Raw genomic sequence first — 21,511 nt, 5'->3', positions numbered from 1 at the left:
CTCAACCTAGTCGTCTAAGACATCCTTATTAAACAAGGCCAATACGTATCATTTAACATTGAAAATAGTTAATGCCCTTCAAAATCTTTCAAAAGAATAAAAATTAAAAACTAAGTTCTTTGTAAAATTTTGCAGTTTAAAATAATTTTAAAAATTTAAAAAATGTTTCGGTTTCAAATTAGTGGGTGCCTCATTTATCATAAATTATAAAAGAGAATCTAACAATTATTGGCTACATTCTAGGCACGGGGTAACGCTTTATTATTCTTCTAACCAAAAAAATACATGTATCTAAGTATCCTATGTAACGTATCATTCAATCACACAAAACCCTATGAAATACTGGCAGGGCCCGGTGGCTCACGCCTGTAATCCCAGCACTTTGAGAGGCGGAGGCAGGAGGATAATTTGAGCCCTCAAGAGTTCAAGACCAGCCTGGACAACAATAGTGAGACATCGTCACTTCGCCATCATATCCAGAATTAATTTCTACCGTTAGGGCAGTCAGCGAAACGAAAGCTCGCGATATTACACAAACTACTACTCCCAACATGCAAAGCGGTTTCTTTCCCTCTGTCCCCGCCCGGCAGTCCGAGAGCCCCAGCAGGCCTCGGGGCGCGAAAGGCAACCTGGAAGCGGTAGTTCTCCTGGGCGCCTAGCGGGATCGCCAGCGCGGCAGTGGGGCCTTCCGCGGCTCCAAGCCAGCGGGTCCTGTGAGGGCGAGCGGAGGCGGAGAAAGGGCGCGGGAGTGAGAGAGGGTGAGTCAGCCACTGTCTACGCAATAAAGGGAGGCCTCACCGCGGGATAGGGCTGAATTCAGAAGTGCGGCCCGTGCCGCAGTCTGTTCCAGGACGCGGCTTGTCTTAGCGTCTGCGAGGGAAGGTTGAGGAGGAGCCAGAGCCGGGTCCGGCAGTCTTTCTCGCTATCAGCGCCCGTCGCCATCTCCACCATGCAGTCCCGGGAAGACGCCCCGCGCTCTCGCCGCCTCGCCAGCCCCCGCGGTGGGAGGCGGCCCAAGAGGATTTCCAAGCCCTCGGTTTCGGCCTTTTTCACGGGTCCAGAGGAATTAAAGGACACGGCCCATTCTGCAGCCCTGCTGGCACAGCTCAAGTCTTTCTACGACGCGCGGCTGCTGTGTGATGTGACCATCGAGGTGGTGACGCCTGGCAGCGGGCCTGGCACGGGTCGCCTCTTTTCCTGCAATCGCAACGTGCTAGCAGCTGCGTGTCCCTACTTCAAGAGCATGTTCACAGGTGGCATGTACGAGAGCCAGCAGGCCAGCGTGACCATGCACGATGTGGACGCCGAGTCCTTCGAGGTGTTGGTCGACTACTGCTACACGGGTCGTGTGTCTCTCAGTGAGGCCAATGTGCAGCGCCTGTACGCGGCCTCCGACATGCTGCAACTGGAGTATGTGCGGGAAGCCTGTGCCTCCTTCTTAGCCCGACGTCTTGACCTGACCAACTGCACCGCCATCCTCAAGTTTGCAGACGCCTTCGACCATCACAAGCTTCGATCTCAGGCCCAGTCCTATATAGCTCAGAACTTCAAGCAGCTCAGCCGAATGGGTTCAATTCGGGAGGAGACTCTAGCAGATCTGACCCTGGCCCAGCTGCTGGCTGTCCTGCGCTTGGATAGTCTGGACATAGAGAGTGAGCGGACTGTATGCCATGTAGCTGTGCAGTGGCTGGAGGCTGCTCCCAAGGAGCGGGGTCCCAGTGCTGCAGAAGTCTTCAAGTGCGTGCGCTGGATGCACTTCACTGAAGAAGATCAGGACTACTTAGAAGGGCTGCTGACCAAGCCCATCGTGAAGAAGTACTGCCTGGACGTTATTGAAGGGGCCCTGCAGATGCGCTATGGTGACCTGTTGTACAAGTCTCTGGTGCCAGTGCCAAACAGCAGCAGCAGCAGCAGTAGCAGCAGCAACTCTCTTGTATCTGCAGCAGAAAATCCACCCCAGAGACTGGGTATGTGTGCCAAGGAGATGGTGATCTTCTTTGGACACCCCAGAGATCCCTTTCTCTGCTATGACCCTTACTCAGGGGACATTTACACAATGCCATCACCTTTGACCAGCTTTGCTCACACTAAGACTGTTACCTCCTCAGCTGTCTGTGTCTCCCCAGACCATGACATCTACCTAGCTGCCCAGCCCAGGAAAGACCTCTGGGTGTATAAACCAGCTCAGAATAGTTGGCAGCAACTTGCAGATCGCTTGCTGTGTCGCGAGGGCATGGATGTGGCATATCTCAATGGCTACATCTACATTTTGGGGGGACGAGACCCTATTACTGGAGTTAAGTTGAAGGAAGTAGAATGCTACAGTGTTCAGAGAAACCAGTGGGCATTGGTGGCTCCTGTCCCTCATTCCTTCTATTCCTTTGAACTCATAGTGGTTCAGAACTATCTTTATGCTGTCAACAGTAAGCGCATGCTCTGCTATGATCCTAGCCACAATATGTGGCTGAACTGTGCTTCTCTTAAACGCAGTGACTTTCAGGAAGCATGTGTCTTCAATGATGAAATCTATTGTATCTGTGACATCCCAGTCATGAAGGTCTACAACCCAGCTAGGGGAGAATGGAGGCGGATTAGTAATATTCCTTTGGATTCAGAGACCCACAACTACCAGATTGTCAATCATGACCGAAAGTTGCTTCTCATCACTTCTACAACCCCACAATGGAAAAAGAACCGAGTAACAGTGTATGAGTATGATACTAGGGAAGATCAGTGGATTAATATAGGTACCATGTTAGGCCTTTTGCAGTTTGACTCTGGCTTTATTTGCCTTTGTGCTCGTGTTTATCCTTCCTGCCTTGAACCTGGTCAGAGTTTTATTACTGAGGAAGATGATGCACGGAGTGAGTCTAGTACTGAATGGGACTTAGATGGATTCAGTGAGCTGGACTCTGAGTCAGGAAGTTCAAGTTCTTTTTCAGATGATGAAGTCTGGGTGCAAGTAGCACCTCAGCGAAATGCACAGGATCAGCAGGGTTCTTTGTAAATAGATTTTGAGACACTAAGAGGTTTCTACTGCTACGGAATGTATTTTAAACACATATCCTTTCTTTTTCTTGGAAAAAAAAAAAGTTGACCAGGACCACAGATTTGGTTTAGAAAGGGTAATATTTTGAAATACTACAAGGTTTAAACAGTCCACAAAATCGACCTGTTTAATAATATACCTTCCTGAAAGTCCAAAATTAAAATATGGAAGCAAGAACTATGTAATTGACTGGGATGCTTGGTAGGTTTTTTTCATTGTTCAAATATTCATTGCACAGTGGATTGTTTTGATTAGTTAGTATGCTTTTTTTTTTTAATTCAGTCTTCTGTTAATTTTTAAGTTTTGGTTAGTGCCACAAGGAATTTAACTTTTTAATCTGTACAATAGAAAACTGGACTAGGAATTGTTGGTGGAGTTTTGAAGGATGTATACTTTCCTTCAAAATAAAGTGGTAGATTTTCAAAATTTTACACTAGTCAGTTCTTTATATTCTAAGTTAAATATAGTTTGTAAAATTATTTTGGTTTTCTACAAAGGAAAAAAAATTGTATATATATATATAAAGGTTACTGAATAATGATTTCATTTTGATAAATGTGCAGAATGGCCTCACAAGCTCACAGAAAGTAAAAAATAAGTAAATAAAAATCAGGATTCCACTGTTTTAAAATAAATCTCAGTTTTTATTTTGGAATATAAAATGTGTATTTGGTATATGTGACCAATTTTCTTTCCCAAAAAACACCCATTCTAGTAATGTCATGAATTAAACATCCTTCTAAACCAAAAAAAAAGGTAACTTGCTTTTTACGTTTGTATTTTTAATCTATGCCCAATACATGCTTTATTGACGCAGAAGAACAATTCCTAGACATATAATTGGGTAATGCAAATTTTTATCCACTGGTCATGACTTGTCTTAAAATGTTTATTTGCCTCCCTAAAATATTTTGGCTGTATAGGTTTGGTGTTTGTCCTAGAGGATTCTCCATCAGAAAGTGATTTATTCTTTACTGTTTTGTGAGGTAATATGGTTTAGAACATATATATAAGCTAAAAATGGTATTTTATTCAGATCAGTAGTTATCATGTCTATCAGCTATAAAAAAAAAATCAAGTGCCAGCCAAGAACTTTAAAACTTTAAGCTGTGTATTATAAAACTGTTTTGTGTAGCATTGGAATATTGTCCATTTTGTAAGTCACTGTGAATGTTCTTATCAGCTTGAAGGTATTTTTGTATTAAAAGTTGACATTGAAGAACCTAAGTGAATAACGGGGTTTGGGGCCAGTAGTGAAAGTATGTTTCCTCTAAAATATTTCCCTAAACAGTGGTATACATGGTTATTTTATTATGAGATTTGTATATGTTCTGTGTTTCTCTGTGAACCATGTTTCAGTCTCTCTGTCACCATATGTAAGGGAAAGTCCATAAATATAGACTAAATTGCACAAAACTGAAATTGTTAATTACAAGAAAATATAGGTGCTTACCTTTTGAAGGTTTATTAATACATGTGATTGTCACAATACGTATATATGATAAGTGGTGTACATATACAGATGTTTATGGTGTATAAATTTTTCTATACCCAATTAGAATTATCTTCCTGATTCTTTATTCAATAACATGCTAATTCCTCTTCTATGTTCTGTAGTGACAGAATGCTAACTTTTCTTACACCCTGGCAGAGGACAGGAGTCTGGTCTAGGATGGGGAACTGAATTTTTGAACGAAAAGGAAAGAGAAAGGATAAAGAAACAAACAAAATGCACAATCATGTTTCTTAGTCATTTTGATTGGCTGTTTGAACAGTCTACAAGTTTAACGTTATTTCTAGTGAAGATGCCTGCCCTAGCAATACATGTTTCTTCAAAAGGGTAAATGTGCTTTAGTGACCTAAAGCTAAATTTTGTTATAAGTACTGCACTTAATACAAAGCTATTTCTCAGTTGTGTTATTTTTGAGCCAAATTTTTCTTCACCATTTAACTTCTTGTTGGTAGCTTTTTGTTTTGTAAAAATTGAGAGATGGCAATGCTTATGTCAACCAGATTATCCATCTGCAGAATTAAGGTATGCAACTGGTAAATAAAAGACAAATGCTCCAGTTTGTCTTTCTCAGCCTTTGAATTCTTAACCTTTGAGTTAAAACCTAGCCTAAATAGTGGGAATGTTGTGGTTTTCAGTGAGGTTTTCTTGGGAAGGATCTTGGTTTTGTGATCTATTTGTGAATTAAGAAGTAGATGTTAACCATTATTTTATAGATAAGTGATTTGTACATGGTTAGTTATAAATAAAACTGGTACTAGAACCCAGGTTTCCTGACTTTCTAATTCAGTGGTTCTGCTAAATGTACAAAATTCTCCCTGTGCTGTGAACTTGCAGTGCTGAAATATCTTCATGACAAGAATCCTTTTCTAAGTTTTCCAATTAATCAGCACATTGTTTAACAAATGCTTTCTATAATGTCATTTGTAGGACTGCCATTGGTAGGATTTAGTTTTATTTCATATGCTTTTAAATTCAAACAGTAAGTAATACTGGTGTTTTCAAAAAGGTAAAATAGAAGACTAATTTAGCAAATAACTTGTTTAAATGTAGTTTTAGGATTAAATTATAATAGCCCCTCATACCTCCTTTAGTTGAGCAGTGTTGTTCTGTTTTGGTGCCTGGATATTAATAGAGAATATGATGAAAACTTTTGACCCATTCTTCAGGAAAATGCCTGTGTTCATAATTTTATAATTTTAAGGGTATAATGACATTTCTGAAGTTCATCCACACACCCAGGGTAAAAACTCTTGTGACAAGGTCTCAAGAACATATCTACAAAAATAAATTTGCATTTTTCACAAGACACGTAGCTCAAATGTTTGTAGGGTGAAGGAGTAATTCCCAAAATAGGGCTAAAGAAATAATATATGGCCAGGTGTGGTGGCTCACGCCTGTAATCCCAGCACTTTGGGAGGCCAAGGTGGGCACATCACGAGGTCAAGAGATCAAGACCATCCTGGCCAACAGGTGAAACACCGTCTCTACTAAAAATACAAAAATTACCTGGGCGTGGTGGCGTGCGCCCGTAGTCCCAGCTACTTAGGAGGCTGAGGCAGGAGAATCACTTGAACCCGGAAGGCGGAGGTTGCAGTGAGCCGAGATCGTGCCACTGCACTCCAGCCTGGCGACAGAGCAAGACTCCATCTCAAAAAAAAATAAAAATAAAAAAATAAAAAAAGAAATAATATACATTCACCATCTGAAAGAAATGTGAAAATTAGTACCTCAGAATGAAGGCAAAGCTGACATTTCTGAAATTCTAATTTCCTCATGATGAGTAATGGAAGAATGGATAACAAAATGTAAACTATTCAAAGAATAAAGTGCAGTAGTGTATATGAAAGCTTTGAAACTCAAGTGTTATACAAATGTAAGTGATACGATTATTGTCCAAGAAGGCTGTGTATAAGGATTTAAAGCAAAATACATGGTTCAGATGTTTCGAACTATTGGCACCATGGCTCATTATTAAAAATACATCTTAGTAGCAAAAGTTCATTGTCTCTTCATAAATAAGAAAACAAGTGATTGGAAAAGTGCATCTACCTGAAAGGGATCTATAGTAAATGTACTCAAAAAATATAATCAATTTGTTAAACCCTGCTCATTAAACCAGGAACCAGTGCTTTGCCCGATGTTATTTTACCAATTTGTGCTGAAGTGAAAAACTATAAAACACAATGAATGAGTTGTAAAATAAAAATTATTATATTAGATTTGTTTCATTGTTCAAAAATTGGAAATGTAAAAATTCTTCAGCCTTATATCAGTCCCCTAAATACTAAAAGAAAGTCGACTGGTCTTTGAAATCCAAAAATCTGATAACCAGAATGTAAATATCCCTTCATCACATCTCTACTTCCCATATCTATTTGAAACTTCAACACTGTTTCATCTTTACAACTAATTTTAGAAGAATATTTGTTATAGCAAATATAATAAAGCAGAAAGTATTAGGAGGCAAAATTATAGAAAAGGTGACTAGCAATCCCAAGAGAATTAATTGATAATCTATTTGAGAACTATAGAGTGGATTAAGTATATACAAGACAGTTTTTAAAGGAAAAACAACAACAAAAAGGTACTGTTCAGAGAAGCTGCCAAATTTTAGAGGAGTACCTTACAGGCAATAGGTTTTATACCCTTTTCTTAACTCTGCGCTATTTTGTCACCTAGACCCTTGCCAACAGCTTCTCTTTGTCACTTTACCCTTGTGGACTCAACATGGTCCAAGGCACAGGGCAGGCAGGGAACAGATATTGTTGCATATTATTCCCTCCATATCTGAGACATTTTCTCCTACTCTGTGGGGAGTCTCTCAATGGAGATCTTTTACACTGTCACTGCCAAAGCAATTTTGGTTACTTGGACCCACCATATCTTTTTTTTTTTTTTTTTTTTTTTTGAGATGGGAGTCTCACTCTGTCACCCAGGCTGGAGTGCAGTGGCATGATCTCAGCTCACTGCCACCTCTGCCTACCAGGCTCAAGCAATTCTGCCTCAGCCTCCTGAGTAGCTGGGACTACAGGTGCGTGCCACCATGCCTGGCTAATTTTTTTAGCAGAGACGGGGTTTCACCATATTGGCCAGGCTAGTCTCAAACTCCTGACCTCGTGATCCATCCACCTCGGCCTCCCAAAGTGCTGGGATTACAGGTGTGAGCCACCGCACCTGGCCAGACCCACCATATCTTAATCAATAATATTCTTTTAGGGACAAATTATTTGTTAATTTTGGGGAACCTAGCAAATAGCAATGGTTCTCACCTCAAGGCACAGCCTGATCCAGAGTGTCAATGTCTTCAAGGCTTTATTAGTACAGAGAATATGTCATAGGATGAGGTTTTCTCTCACTTTATACATTAGTTAGCACATAAGTTGGTTGTACGCAAGAGAGACCTTATATATCTTTAAATGGATTTCTCACATAAAAGTCCAATCTTTTATGTGGGTCCCGATCTAGAAAGTTATCTGAGACCCAGGCTTGTTGTCTTCCTGTTGTACTGCCCTTGGGGTGTTACCCTGTTTCACATGGTCCAAGATGGTTCACCCCCTCATGTCCATATTCCAGCCATCAGGATGGGAGTGTTGGAAGGGCATGACCCTGTCCTATAAGGGAAATTGTACATATCACTTCTGGTCACATGACACTGGCTAGCTCTTAACTACATGGCCACACCTAGCTGCAAGGAAAAGGTAGTCTTTATTCTGTCAACATGTATCCAGTTAAAATTCAGTGGTTCCTTCTTGAAGAATGCTGAGAAAGAACATCGGGATACAAACAGCAATGTCTACTACGTCATCTGTCAGGCTAGATTTTTATCACCTGACAGTTAAAATCACTGCCAGGAGTCCCAAGACCTTCAGTGTACCAACTTAGAGAACCCACTGGTATGCTTCTCTCTGTATATTAAGTAATTTAAATAGTAATAATTTTTTTAAAAACCCATGGAAAGTGACAATATTTGATGTATTCTCTGGTAGAAAATTCCCCATGAGTTCTAGGACTCTGATCACTTGTAAGAGATAAAGTTGGGAAATGTTGAGGAAGACCAATAGGTAAGCAAATAACCTCAATAAAGGTTATAGTTCCTATTGTGGCAGATTCTACAGAGACAGCAGAGTTGCAAAGGTGGGAATGTTCAGAGTACAGCATGTATTTTGATGTAACCTGATCGATCCTAGGATGGAAGGGGAAGCTTGGCATAAGAACAAGCTGGAAAAGTCGGTAGGCATCAGCTCTTGAAGGTCTTATATGCCGTCAAGGAGTTTGGACTTTTTTATTTTTTTGCATACAATGTGAATTCATTGAGAATTTAAAAATAGGGATTTGACAAAATTGGATTTGTTTTATTGAGACCCTTCTGGATGTACTGACAGTGCAAGATTGTGGCAGCAAGAAGAACATTTAAAGGGATGTGTTGTTGTAGTCCAGACAGTTACATAATGTGGTTCTCAACGGGGAGTAGTTATGGAATTGATGAGGAAGGAACAGATAAGTCAGTTACATTTATCTGGACCTATAATTGTATGTTTGGAGATGAGGGAGCTGTAAGGAGTATGAGAAAGGAAGGCCTGTAAGTGATTTCACCTTTCTTGCTTGGATGTTGTGTTAGAGTATAGGCCAAACTTCGTATCTAAGAGGCCCTGGAATGTAAGGTAGAAACCTTTTTGTATACATTCAGTCCAGAAGTGAACAGCCAAGTATTGCGGACTAGTTCTGCCCCATGGGGTTGTTTACGGGCCCAGGTTCTTTTATTGTTTATCCTCCCAACCCGCAGTGAGCTGTCTGTCCTCATGAGGAAAGCACATTCACCAGAATTGTATCTGTGTTTTCAGCCTGTGAAAAAGGGGAAAGAGGAAATGGAAGGCAAAAAATCTTTTCATTTTAAAGAACTTTTACATCACTTTTGCTATTTTTTTAATTGGGGAGAACTTAATCATATCACCATGCCCAGTTGCAAGATGAACTGGGAAATATTGTCACTAAATGGATGTGCTTAGCTAAAACTCACGGAGCTCTATTAATAAATAGGTGTGAATAAATTAATATATTTTAATATAAACACGTTCAGTTTTCTGTATTCAAATGCAGGTGGTTCACAATGTCATGCAGGCATTATTGATATCATGGTTATTTCAGATATCCCTACAATTATCCTTCCACAATAAATTCAAAGCCAAAAGTTAAATTTCATGTCATGCTGAATAATGATTTTTTAATAAACAAATGGGCCCCTGCATACATTTAACACAGAGAGACAAACACGCCTCATATTTTTGCTATTAAGTCTAGTATTCCTAGGAGCGGCAGAAATTAAGCCTCCAAGGGGCCCAGGGTTCTCTTCCTTAATCCCTAAACTCTTTCCAATCCTCTTACCTTCTCCTCTGGGAACTTACTGGCTTAGCCTTCTCACTTATCCCATATCCCAAAAGCTCTATTACTAAAAGGGAGGAGAATGGATGAGGACACAATCAGCAATCTCCGTCACAGTTGACTAAACGGATAGTGCTGTTGTTTAATGGATTTGGGAACACAGGAGTCTTGATTTGGAGACATCAGTAGATGTATTTGGTGTCCCATATCACAGGCCTTTGGCCCACCTCTGATTTAAGCTGCAGCTATGGCAGAAAGGAAAGGTTGATATAGATGGAGATGAGGTTCTGAGTATGGCTTTGGACTTCAGGTAGTTTATACCTCTAATGTTTTCTTTCTTTGAATTAGAATGCAAGATTTTCTGCTGAAAGGGGAAGCCCCATGGGCAAGGGTACTTGAAGACAGGGTGAACCTACTAACTGGTAAGCTTCCTGAGATCAGGGGATAAGGTCTATTTCATCTTTATAGCCCTCATAACACTAATCAAAGAGCCTTGAACAGAGCTGAAAAAACATTTAAGATTGGAAGTGTTACTGTAAAACAAAACTGCTCATATTCTAGATCTTAACAATATAAGACATATATAGCATAAATTTACATTTTTACATAATCCTTTAGTGGCTTGAATTTCTGTATATTGTTCTTCATCATAAGTTGGATTCTAATTTTTTTGAGACGGAGCCCTTGCCTGCCACCTGGCTGGGAGTAGTGGCCGGATCTCGCTCACTGTAAGCTCTGCCTCCTGGGTTCATGGCTATTCTTCTGCCTCTCAGCCTCCCTGAGGCCTGTCTCCTGTCCCGCCTTCATGGCTCTTGCACGCCTCACCTGCTTCAGGATGGTCTCACTCCCACCTGATCCTGGGCCCATCTCAGCCTCCCAAAGTGCTGGGATTACAGGTTTGAGCCACCGGCTGATTCTCTAATTTTTTTCGTCGTTGTTCCAGGATATTAGGAGCCTGTGTTTTCTTTCTCTTTCTTTTTTTTTTTAATTGAGACAGGGTCTCACTCTGTTGCCCAGTGGCTGGTGTCTAGCAAGCGACCAGCTCACTGGAAGCCTCAACCTCCTGGCAGGAGTTCCAGCTTTGTTATAAACCCAAGGAACTTTAAATAATTTACCAAAGCTTGTACTGCTAGTTATTCATAAAACTGGAATTAGAACTGTGTTTTCTATCTCTTAAACCAAGGCACTTTCTAGTATACACTCTTGCCTGCTGAGTAGCACTACCTCAAATACAGGACTCGGAAAGTAAAATCACTATTGTTCTTTTTTTTTTTTGTATTTTTTGTAGAGACAGGATTTTACCATGTTGCTCAGGCTGGTCTTGAATTCCTAAGCTCAAGGGATCAGCCTGCCTTGGACTCCCAAAGTGCTGGGATTACAGGCGTAAGCCACCACACCTGGCCTATTGTTCTGCTTGAGATTTCTTTGGCCCTCCAGTCTAGCCCTGATGCACCTTAGGGCACGTGGTCTGGAATTTCTGACTCCTTACTCAGAACTCTGAATCGAGAGAGGGCCCAACTAAAAGTCATCTTAGAACCATGGAGAAAGAGTGTTAAAAATTGGCTTTCATTGAAACTAAAACCCAACCAAACCCTTCAGTGATGATAAGTTTCAAAGTATTAAAACACAGTATTATTTTTAGTATTACATTATGCTTATATTTTAGTATTCTATTTAGTATTTATATATTTTTGTATTTTATTTTGACCATGTCAGTTCAGATCCAGTAATCTCAATGAGAGCATTTAGCTAATTTAATAAATATTAAATTATTTTTATACTTAAATTCACAGTTATAAATATATGTGTGAAGAAATAAATATATCTTATAAATTCACAGTTATGATATAAATATATCAAGGTAATAATAAGACATACTTTCCCAAAAACTACCTATGTTCTGTGTATTCACTGAACAAGAACTGAATGAATGCTTAAGGAGCAATAAAATCATTTCTAAATCTAAACAATTTGCACAGTATTACAGTAAAAATTTGAAGATATCATGTCATATTTATTTCAAAATGCAATCTAAATTTTTCAAAAGCCTTTGTGCGTTTACTATATGAGATATTTAATTATAGCTGGAATCAACCTTAAAGTTACCATGCTGATAACAACGCTTGAGATCTCTGAAATACCAAGGACTCTTAATACCTGTGTAGCCAGTTCACAATTTTCTAAGAACTCAAGTCCTTTCTTTTTCCCATGTCAGCTCTGTTTGTGAATGTTAAAGAAGGGAGAACTGTTGGGAGGCCAAGGCAGGTGGAATGCCTGAGGTCAGGAGTTCGAGACCAGCCTGGGCAACACGAGGAAACCCCGTCTCTACTAAAATACAAAAAATTAGCCGGGCATGGCAACGTGCATCTATAGTCCTTGATACTCAGCAGACTGAGACAGGAGAATTGCTTGAACCTGGGAGGAGGAGGTTGCAGTGAGCCGAGATCATGCCACTGCACTCCAGCCCGGGTGACAGAGTGAGACTCCATCTCCAAAAAAAAAAAGAAGGGAGAAATGACAGAAAACTAGAATCAGCCAACTGGACAACTTGTCAGGAAACCCAGAAAATTTGGAGAAAGGGGAGGCATACCCTAGTGTTTAAAATGAGATCTGTGGAGGTGAGGCCTTAATGAATTTCACATCTTTTTGGTGAACATACTAATAATATATCTAAAACAAGAATTCCTCTAAATATGTCAAGTCCTCAAATCTTACCATAGATAAAACATTTTATCAACATAGAAGGGTTCCATTTTGCCTTGAAAGTAAATATGACAAAATTAAGTTGAAGTCTTTGGAATAGCATGCTGGGGACACATTTTATGAGCAGTACCTTGAAATTTCTTCAGAATAGATATCAGACACCAGAATATGCCATTTTTAGGCTGAGCATGGTGGCTTATGCCTGTAATCCCAGCACTTTGGGAGGCCTAGGCAGGATTCCTTGAGGCCAGGCATTCACGATAAGCCTCAGCAACACAGTGAGACCCTGCCACTACAAAATAAAAATTTAAAAAAAAAAAAAAAAATAGGTGTGGTTGTGCATGCCTGTTGTCCTAGCTACTTGGGAGGCTGAGGAGAGAGGATCACTTGAGCCTATGAGTTTGAGGCTGCAATGAGCTATGATCACGCCATTGCACTCCCGTCTGAGTGACAGAGTGAGACCCTGTCTCTAAAATATATATATATATTTATGAATTTTTTTTAGTTACATGAGGGATAAGAAATATACCATATTCAGTTTTAACTCAGTTCTAGCATGTTCCAAGCATCTTGGTGGAGCTCTGTCTTGTTCAGCTTATTACAGAATCATTCATGCCTATACCTGTTGAAACACCTATGATTCTGCAATTCTGTTTTAAATGAATCACATATATGAATGTTTTAGGAAGGGGTACCTCACAAAAGTTAGGTTATAGAGCATTTTCTGTGCCTGAATCATTTTTGCAGTGGTATATGGAGTAACCTACTTATCTGCCCTTCTACTGAAGCCCACCTCATTAGCCATAATAATCTATTCAGAACTTAGTTGCTTGCCCAGTTCCTGTGCTGTCTTTATCTTAATCAGGGTATCCTAGTATTAATATACTTAAGATATATTTACAGTATCATTTTGTGTGTTTATAAAAACCTCAAAACAGCTGCCAGAGAATATTTTGAATTGCTTCTCTCAACTATGTAATATAATTTTCCTTATATAATTTCCATTATGAGCAATGATACTCCTTTTTCTGTTTTATTTTTAAAAATTGGGATTATTGTAAATTCACATGCAGTTGTAAGGAATAATACAGAGAGATCCTGTATATCCTTCACTTGTTTTTCCCAATGGTAACATCTTGCACAACTACAGTAAAATATCACAACCAAGAAAATGACATTGATACAAATAATTAAAATTCACATTTTACCACTTTTACATGCATGTGTTTGGTGTGTGTATATTTAAATCTATGAAGTTTATTAAAATATTAAATATCCCTTGTGCCGTGCCTTTTTTTTTTTTTTTTGAGGTGGAGTTTTGCTCTTGTTGCCCAGGCTGGAGTCCAATGGCGCAATTTCGGCTCACTGCAACCTCCATCTCCCGGGTTCAAGTGATTCTCCTGCCTCAGCCTCCCGAGTAGCTGGGATTACAGGCATGTTCCACCACACCCAGCTAATTTTGTATTTTCAGTAGAGACAGTTTCTCCATGTTGTTCAGGCTGGTCTCGAACTTCCGACTTCAGGTGATCTACCTGCTTAGGCCTCCCAAAGTGCTGGGATTACAGGCGTGAGCCACTGTGCCCAGACAGTGCCTTGCTTTTATAGCCACAGGGTTTTCCCTCCTCGTCTCCCTAGTCAACCCCTAATCTGTAATTCATCTCTGTAATTTTGTCATTTTAAATTTGTTATATAGGGTGGGCATGGTGACTCATGCCTGTAATCCCAGTGCTTTGGAAGGTTAAGGCGGGAGGATCACGTGTGGTCAGGAGTTTCAAACCAGCCTGGGCAACATAGCAAGACCCCATCTCTACAAAAAATTTTTAAAATTAGCCAGGTGTGGTGGTTGTAGTTCTAGGAGGTTGAGACAGAAGGATCACTTGAGCCCAGGAGTTTGAGGTTACAGTGAGCTATGATTGTGCTGCCGCACTCCAGCCTGGGTGACAGAGCAAGACCCTGTCTCAAAGAAAAAAAATTATATAAATGGAATCATACTGTATTTAACCTTTCGAGATCATATTTTCACTCAGCATAATTCTCTTGAGATTTATCCAAGTTATCGTGTATATCAGTAGACATTCCAAATGGTACAGTAATGTCACACCGAAAATCTGCTCCTCCATAAAAGCAATGAGGACATTAGCAAAAGCTGTTGACATAAACTTATTAGAATTGTGGAAATTAACTAAAGGCTTTCCACATTCCAAGGAATGCTTACCTAAGAAAAACAGCTGAATCTCAGTAAGAACAGAAAGCCTATGGTGTTTTAACTTGCTCTAATCCTATACACCTCTCCCCAGCTCCATGGCAGCCTTGAAACTCAACAGCTTCACATTTATAGTCGTCGTGGAAACCAGAGCTTAGCAGCCACTGGAGAGAAAACAACAGATTTGAAGCCCAAAAAGGCCCACTCCCAGAGAATTATCACTAGTTCACCTAACAGCTCACTGAAAATCTCCATAATCAGGACTTCTTTTAATTTGACCTATTTCAGAGTACACTCTGCAAACAGCTTGATGTACAGGGCATTTATTTTTTTAAAAACAATCAGTAGTACAACAAAAGAAATTAGACTTTACCAAAATTAAACTTTTGTGCTTCAAATTATAACACCAACATACATAATGTGAGTGAAAAAAAAAGAAGTAAAAAAACAACTCACACACTGGGAGAAAATATTTGCAAATCATATATCTGATAAGGGACATGTGTCTAGAATATGTAAAGAACTGATACAATTCAACAATAAAAAGACAAATAAGGCCAGGTAAGGTGGCTCACACCTGTAATCCCAGCACTTTGGGAGGCCAAGGTGGGTGGATCACAAGGTCAAGAGATCGAGACCATCCTGGCCAACATGGTGAAACCCTGTCTCTACTAAAAATACAAAAATTAGCTGGATGTGGTGGCGTGCACCTGTAGTCCCAGCTACTTGGGAGGCTGAGGCAGGAGAATCGCTTGAACCTGGGAGGCGGAGGTTGCAGTGAGCCAACATCACGCCACTGCACTCCAGCCTGGCGACAGAGCAAGATTCCATCTCAAAACAAAACAAACAAACAAAAAGAAAAATAACCCAACTGAAAAAGTGAGAAAAGATTTGAACAGACATTGCTTCAAACAAGATAGACAAATGACCAACAAGCACATGAAAAGACACTCAACACATTAGGGAAATGCAAATGAAACCACAATGAAATACCACTTTACACCTACTCGGATGGCTATAATAAAAAACAAAAGCAGATCCTTTTGTAGTTTATAAGCGTGATGATTGGGGTTTCATGTGCGTGTGTGAAATGTGCCTTGTTATGACCTCATTGGAACATTACCCCTTTGACTTGAAAATTCAAAAAAAGACAAAAGCAAGGATGGCAAGGATGTGGAAAAACTGAAATCCTCATCCCTGCTGGTAGGAGTGTAAAATGGTGCAATGGCTTTGGAAAACAGTTTTCTGTTCCTCAGAAAGTTACCAGAGACACCATATGACCCAGCAATTCCACTCCTAGGTATATAACCAGGAGAACTGGAAACATACGTACGGAAAAAATTGGTACTCATGTTCATAGCAGCATTATTCATAACCAACAAAAAGGAGAAAAACCCGAATGCTCATAAACTGACAAACAGATGAGCAAAAGGCCAATATTAATGCAATGGAATCTTATTTATCCATTTAAAAAACAGAGTTCTGATGCATGCTGTAACAGAGATGACTCTTGAGCATATTAAGTGAAAGAAACCAGAAACAGAAGGAAACATATTGTATGATTCCATTTATATGAGAGACCCAGAGTCAGCAAATCCATAGAGACAGAGAATAGATGAAGGGTTGCTTAGGTCTGGGGCGCAAACATATGGACAATAAGGTGGAAATGGGGAGTAACTACTAATAGATATGGAGTTTCTTTTGGGGGTAATGACAGTGTTTTGGAATGACTGGTGATTTTTGCACAATTAAGTAGTGGTTGTATTGTCAGTGTTCTAAAAACAACTGAACTGTAAACTTTAAAAAGATGAACTTTATGGTATGTGAATTATATCTCAATAAAGCTGTTATTCTTCAAAAAGTTTCATTTCTTTTTTATTGCCAGAGTATTCCATGGTATGTCTATAACACAGTTTGTTTAATCATTCATCCACTGAAGGACATTTGGTTTTATTTGCTTGTTTCCAGTTTTGGGCTATTATGAATAAAGCTGAAATAAAACAATACTTTTTTTTTTTTTTTTGAGACAGGGTCTTGCTCTGTTGCCCAGGCTAGAGTGCAGTGATGCAATCTCGGCTCACTGCAACCTCTGCCTCCTGGGTTCAAGCGATTCCCCTGCCTCAGCCCCCCGAGTAGCTGGGACTACAGGCATGTGCCACCATGCTTGACTAATTTTTGTATTTTCAGTAGAGACGGGGTTTTACCATGTTGGCCAGGCTGGTCTCAAACTCCTGACCTCAGGTGATCCGCTTGCCTCGGCCTCCCAAAGTGTTGGGATTATAGGCATGAGCCACTGTGCCCAGCCCAAAACAATACTGTTTTAAAACACACAAACAACTCTTATTTTAATGTTGAATCCTCCTAATTCAAGAATTCTAGGAATTTACGTGTTAAACTCTTGTAATGAAAAATGATCATGCTTCAATTAGCAGTTTCTTCCCTTAAATTATTTTTACTAATAAAGACTGTAAGACTCCATTCTTTTTTTCCTTCACTTTACTAGAGCTCATATAGCCTTAAAGGCAAGATTTATGATATGACCAGGTACTTCTCCATGTCCCATACTGGAGCAACCCTTCTCTGCTTGTCCAGCATCAGAGGCCAATGTTTCTCTACGGAAGGGCCTTTCTCACATGCTGAAATTACTCCGTTTATCTTTTTTTTTTTTTTTAACTCTTTATTATTGGTCTTGATTGTTCACTCCATCACAGGAGGGACCATGTCTCTTTCACCAGTTACTAGCATAGTGCCAGACATGGAGTTGGTGCTCATGAAAGAAAGAAATGAATGCATTTGGTTCTTGTTTGAATTCATATGACAAACACTTGCAGCTATAGCGCTCAGCATTTAGTGAGTTCTCCAGCTTTCACGAAGAGCTGTTATTACACCATTGTTTTTCTGGTTGTTACAGCAACCCACTGCCTCCAAAACTACAAGTTAATTCTGATGCACTCACTTTCCCAGACAACGAAACAGTATTTTCAATTATGAAATAATGTTATTATAAATCACATTTCTCACACTATAGAGGGACACTGAGAGGTTTTCTTCTTATCTTTTTGAAGATGGCAGAGAATCTGCAAAGCAACAAATCTACTTGAACCAATAAATGCTAGGAAACAAAACCAAAGCAGTAGTACACACATATTCACTCCCAACTCTTTTTTATTTCTCTCAAATTCTCTAACCTTTCCACAAGCATCTGTAAATTCAACTGGGTTTGTCTGTCCAAGTTATTAGGGAAGTTTTGAAAAGTGATTGTTGCAAAACAAAGAACTCTGAAGAGCTCTGTTACAGTCTAAGTATTTCCTCTATTTTTCCTCATTGCCGGTTGCTTAAATTTCATGTCACATTAGCAAATGATAATAGTACAAAAATTGAGATTTCTACAGAAAAGGTCCAGTATAAGGTACTTTCCCAACTTTCCCACCTCCCATCCCCTCACATTGTAGGTACAAAAACTGAGAAGAGTTTTATCTGACTGGATTAGTCATTCTCAGGGTTACTTGTATATTACACTGCATTTTCTCCTCCATAGGTTTTGGTCACAAGCACTACTAAAAGTCATGTTCCTGGCCAGGCGTGGTGGCTCACACCTGTAATCCCAACACTTTGGGAGGCCGAGGCAGGTGGATCATGAGGTCAGGAGTTCAAGACCAGCCTGGCCAAGATGGTGAAACTCCATCTCTACTAAAAATACAAAAATCAGCCAGGCATGGTGGCAGATGCCTGTAATCCCAGCTGCTCAGTAGGCTGAGGCAGAAAAGTGCTTGAACCCGGGAGGTGGAGGTTGCAGTAAGCTCAGATCGTGCCACTCCATTCCAGCCTGGGCAAAGAGTGAGACTCCATCTCAAAAAAAAAAAAAAAAGTCATGTTCCATGGCCTGTCTTGGAATATGCCAGCTCAAAGATATATCCTATAATAAATATTTCACTACACCTTCCTCTATGCAGTTCTGAATGCTTTTCTCATAAACAGGTTGTGATACCCACCAGTTAACAGTCCCGTAACCTTATGGTTATGTGCAATTGGCTTTGACATTATAAAAGCATTATCTACTTCAATACATTCAGCCATCTTCACAAATATACAATGGGGATACTGTCAAGAGAATAGTAAGGAAGGGCATTATAGAGTGCAGTGTCAATATTGCAGATTTTCAGATGGTGGTATGCATCCATAATTCCAGTTACTCGAGAGGCTGAGGTGGGAGGATCACGTGAGCCCAGAAGTTCAAGTCCAGTCTGGGTAACATAGTGAGAACCTGTCTCTAAAAATAAGATTGAAGATTTTGGTGTCATAACTACTGCTGTATTTTGATTTATGTACTTGTAAGAACTTCATTTTAATCTTCTAAAAGTCCCCATGCTTATTTATGTATGTAGTTTTGCTTATTGCAAACCTGTCTTTGGACTTTTCTATTATTTTAAATAAACACTGAATGCTATATAACACTAAGTCATATATCAAACCTTTGAGACAGTTAAACCTAGATATCTGCCTGTTGTTAAAAATTGAAAATGAAAAAAAATATTGATGATGACTCAATGAAATAGAAGATTTGTCAGGGGAGAATCAGGTGTCCAGCCACATAGGTCTGGTAACAATTTCTTGGTAGAGTCACCATGTTCCAGGTTTATTTCTCTGCTTTAGAAGTCTGGATATTCAGGTATTGCTACACCTTGATGGGATGGGATGTGGGTACTGAATCAGGTTAACCAAATCAATAAGAATCAAATATACAACAAATATGATACTGATATATTAATTTACAATTATAAAATATAACTTTCATATCAATTAGCTAGATACTAGTGATCCCTGATTAGCACATATTCTTGTGGCCTAATTTTCATGAGAGATGAATCACTGTCAGAAGCTTGCTTGGTGGACATGGACATAGAATTCACAGAGCAATCTGGATGATCTTAACGACCACTGTCAAGCTGGTATGAGAGGCAGGTTCATTTGTCTTCACTGTAGGGGGAGACCCAAATGGACAGTTTTTCTGGACAGAGCCAGATCTAAATGTCCATAATTGCATGGCCAAGTCTTTCCTAGGCTTCTGTTCTGGAGCTCCTCCTACCCTCCTCTGGTTGATACAAATTTTCTTGTACCTTTTTTTTTCTTTGCATTATTTCTGTGGTTACATCATTTCTTCAATCAGATTAATATAAAGTAGAACCCATTTTGCCTTTTCAAGAGTATATATACCAGCTAGGCACAGTGGCTCATGCCTGCAATCCCAGCATTTTAGGAGTCCAAGGCAGGAGGATCACATGAGGCTAGGAGTGCAAGACCACCCTGGGCAATACAGCAAGACCCCATGTCTGTAACAAAACTTAAAATTAGCTGGGCATAGTGGTGCACGCCTGTAGTCCCAACTAGTCTGGAGGCTGAGGTGGGAGGATCTCCTCATCCCAGGAAGTAGAGATTACACTAAGCTATGATTCCACCACTGAACTCCAGTTTGGGCAATAGACCAAGACCCTGTCTCTAGAAGGAAAAAAAAAAATTACATATCTGCTCTGATTTGTATTTATTTTCTTTGTAAATGAATTTTTAAAGGTTGTCATACATATTCCAATGTTTAATTTTGTGTGTATTTGGTGGGGATCTGCATGTGCCTCTGGCCTCCATGTACTACTGTGTCTAAATTTATTTTTTTTGAGACAGAGTTTCACTCTTGTTGCCCAGGCTGGTGTGCAATGGCATGATCTCGGCTCACCGCAATGTCCGCCTCCTGGGTTCAAGTGATTCTCCTGCCTCAGCCTCCCGAGTAGCTGGGATTACAGACATGCACCACCACGCCCAGCTGATTTTTGTATTTTTAGTAGAGACTGGGTTTTATCAGGTTGGCCAGGCGGGTCTCGAACTCCCAACCTCAAGTGATCCACCCACTTCGGCCTCCCAAAGTGCTGGGATTATAGGTGTGAGCCACCACACCCGGCCATACTGTGTCTTTAAACTGTCAGCATACCATTAACTATGTATCACTGGTGTGGACGTCTAAGTATTGTTCATTTTCATGAAATGACAATGTGCAGAGAGCACAGGATAAGATATTTATGATGTGTTTATGATGAATTTCACAGATTTGAGGATGATCACTTATGTTATTTTTGTTATAAATGTAATGAAATATTTAATCTCTACTATAATATCATATATTACTTTCCAGATTTCATTTTGCTCAGTATTTCTCAAAGGCTCTTAAGTTTCAGATGAGGATATTTTATTTAAAAAAAGAACTCAAGGAAAACAGATATGTGAGGCATTGCACCAAGTCGAATAATTCAGTAATGGATTCTGTCCTGTACTTCTCATGGTTGGAACATGTAAGTATTGAAGGATTAACTAATATGCTCAGCTGTATATTAAATGGAAATCCTAAAACACAGTTGGTAGGAAAGTGTAAACCAAAATTATTATTTGTGTAGAAATGCAGTAATTGTGCAAATCTCAGCAAAATATATTTTTGGAGATCTTAGTTTCATTAAAATAATGTAAGATAGCACATAATACAATGTTAAGCATAAACTAGATGATCAAAAACTATTAGTGTTTCCTAATATTACAGAGACAATGTCCACCATATAATAAAAGGCATCAGTCATACCAAGAACCAAGAAAGTCACAACTTGAACGAGAAAAAGACAATCAA

General features: G+C 39.7%; 1 protein-coding gene, 1 long non-coding RNA gene and 1 pseudogene across 2 annotated transcripts in view; 2 read left to right on the top strand and 1 right to left on the bottom strand.

Moving 5' to 3' along the window:
- Window positions 1-582: 582 nt before the first annotated feature.
- On the top strand, window positions 583-5,322 carry KBTBD7 (kelch repeat and BTB domain containing 7). Its single transcript, XM_003913805.5, has one exon. It carries the CDS (start codon window positions 950-952, stop codon window positions 3,005-3,007), a length of 2,058 nt encoding a protein of 685 aa, XP_003913854.2. The 5' UTR covers window positions 583-949; the 3' UTR covers window positions 3,008-5,322.
- A 2,535-nt stretch (window positions 5,323-7,857) lies between these two features.
- The window catches only part of LOC108582863, a 43,159-nt gene continuing 29,505 nt past the window's right edge, over window positions 7,858-21,511 (bottom strand). The window contains exon 3 of the long non-coding RNA XR_001896792.1: window positions 7,858-9,404. This is a non-coding gene — a long non-coding RNA (uncharacterized LOC108582863). The remainder of the gene's footprint in view (window positions 9,405-21,511) is intronic.
- Window positions 15,885-15,980, top strand: LOC116270627 (annotated as a pseudogene).

Source organism: Papio anubis, chromosome 15 (assembly GCF_008728515.1).
Source record: "Papio anubis isolate 15944 chromosome 15, Panubis1.0, whole genome shotgun sequence".
NCBI lineage: Eukaryota > Metazoa > Chordata > Mammalia > Primates > Cercopithecidae > Papio > Papio anubis.
This window is presented reverse-complemented; position numbering and strand designations above follow the sequence as displayed.

Coding starts and splice junctions, on each gene's coding strand:
- KBTBD7 (XM_003913805.5), top strand. CDS start 950: ATGCAGTCCCGGGAAGACGCCCCGCGCTCTCGCCGCCTCGCCAGCCCC.